This window comes from Mus pahari, chromosome 3 (genome assembly GCF_900095145.1).
Source record: "Mus pahari chromosome 3, PAHARI_EIJ_v1.1, whole genome shotgun sequence".
Lineage (NCBI taxonomy): Eukaryota > Metazoa > Chordata > Mammalia > Rodentia > Muridae > Mus > Mus pahari.
Genome location: NC_034592.1, coordinates 104837501 through 104839531, shown reverse-complemented (window position 1 = coordinate 104839531; position 2031 = coordinate 104837501). Strand labels below are relative to the sequence as shown.

Here is a 2031-nt window from a genome sequence, read left to right as displayed (position 1 = left end):
CTCTGCCTCTGCCTCTGCCTCTGCCTCTGCCTCTGCCTCTGCCTCTGCCTCTGCCTCTGCATGCTGCTGGGATTAAACACATGTGCTACCACACTTAGCACATTGTTTTGTTTTTGTGGAGGATTTTCCCTCATTTTTTTTAACTTTACCCTGTCATGACTGGCTATGCCTTGTAGTTTTAAACGGGGCATCCTTATTAAAAGTAATGTATGAGCAAAGACTTGAAAGCAATGAGCTTTCTGTGAGTGCATATGGTGAAAGGGTCAGTAGCAGAGAGAATGGCTGCTACCAATATTCTACATTGGAAGGACACCTAATACATTTGAGAAGCAGAATTGACCATTGTAATTGGAACAGAGAATGAATAACAGGGAAGAAGTCAGTCAAAGAATGGATTACATATTAGCTACTTTTCGACAGCTGTGATAAAAGACCCAGACCAAGGGAACTTATGGAAGAGTTTATGTTGGCTTATATTTCCTGAGAGTAGGAGAATGGTAGGGAAGGCATAGCTAGAGCAGCAAGCTGAGAAATCAGCTCTTTAACTGCAAACATAAAGCAGAGAGTGACCTGGAAGTGGGACAAGGCTGTGACCTCTCAAAGCCTGTCCCTAGGGGCATACTTCCTCCAGCAAAATTCCCCTTCATAAGGTTCCACAACCTTCCCAAACAGTACCAACAACTAGGGACCAAGTGCTCAAATGCATGAGCCTGTGGGATACATTGCTCATTCAAACCACCCTAGCACGGGAGCATGATTCTGTAGGGCTATAGGAGGTTGTTGTAGGCTCTTAGACATTTATAACAAATGGAAGCAAAACAGAGGAACAGTATTAAGAGATTTCCATTTAAAAACATGTTTTCTGTGTGAGAAGGAAGAGAACAATTAAGAAAGATACACTAGGGATGATTGATCTGGGAGTACCTAACCCTGAACCTGAGAACAGTTTGACTATTAAAGCTGTAAGCCAACGCCTTAGGGATGCCAGGGCGGGACTAGCATAATAAATGGACTACTACATCTTTTAAGTATATTTGAAGCAATAAAATTTCTTTCTATATGTACAGAGGGACCAGTCAAGGAAAGGTCTCCGAAGACATAATAGAAACTTCTGATGCCAGTGATGATGATGATGATGATGAAGAAGAAGAAGATGATGATGACAAAAGCGATGCTACTGAAAACAATGGCGACGAAAGTGAGGAAAGCGATAGCGAGGATAGCGAGAGCGAGAAAATTGATCCCGAGAAAGACTATGCCAAGAAAAGCTATCCTGAGAAAAGCCATCCTGAGAAAAGCTATGATGAACAGACTGAAGCTGAAAAAGTAAAAAAAGAGTCGAAAGAAAAAGCCTACCCAACTTCCCCTTCCAACTCATCCCATGGCTCCACTGTAGCCAATATTGCTTTTCTCGGTACGCAAAGTGGCTCCTTTCATTTGAATTCACATTCCTCTTGCTTATGAGACCCAGTCATTGTTTTGTGGCCCAGGAGATTTTAAAACTCAGTTCTCCTGCCTTGTGCTGCAAATTCTGGCAGGGTAGGTGAGTGTGAGACATCCAGGTTGTCATTGTCCCCTCCTCCTCTTTATTCCCCCTTCCCCTCTGTAGACTTACAATGTAGTCCAGGCTAGCTTGTAAGTCATTATATAATCCTAGCAAGCCTAGTCACTCAGCTCCCAAGCTCTGAATTGCAGGTGTGCCACCACATCTGGCTTAGACGTGCTTTAAAGAAGCGTTCTTCCTCACAGAAAACCTGGACTGGGAGACCCTTGTGCATGAGAACCTGCCTGGGCTAATGGACATGGATCAGGATGACCGCGTTGTCTGGCCCAGAGATTCACTCTTCCGATATTTTGAGTTACTGGAAAAGCTTCAGTATAACCTAGAGGAGCGCAAGAAGTTGCAAGAATTTGCAGGTTAGGATGTAAGGCAGTGTCTTAGTCAGGGTTTCTATTCCTGCACAAACATCATGACCAAGAAGCAAGTTGGGGAGGAAAGGGTTTATTCGGCTTACATTTCCATACTGCTGT

The 2031-nt window shown here is 43.7% G+C and overlaps 1 protein-coding gene across 5 annotated transcripts in view; it reads left to right on the top strand.

Annotated features, from left to right (window-relative positions):
- The window catches only part of Catsper2 (cation channel sperm associated 2), a 20955-nt gene that overhangs the window by 16175 nt on the left and 2749 nt on the right, over positions 1-2031 (top strand). For 4 of the 5 annotated variants that reach the window (XM_029536136.1, XM_029536139.1, XM_029536138.1 and 1 more), the window contains 2 exons: positions 1068-1414; positions 1750-1917. In XM_029536136.1, the coding sequence (XP_029391996.1) occupies positions 1068-1414; positions 1750-1917 (515 nt within the window). The remainder of the gene's footprint in view (positions 1-1067; positions 1415-1749; positions 1918-2031) is intronic. The other variant, XM_029536137.1, reaches the window with a different exon arrangement.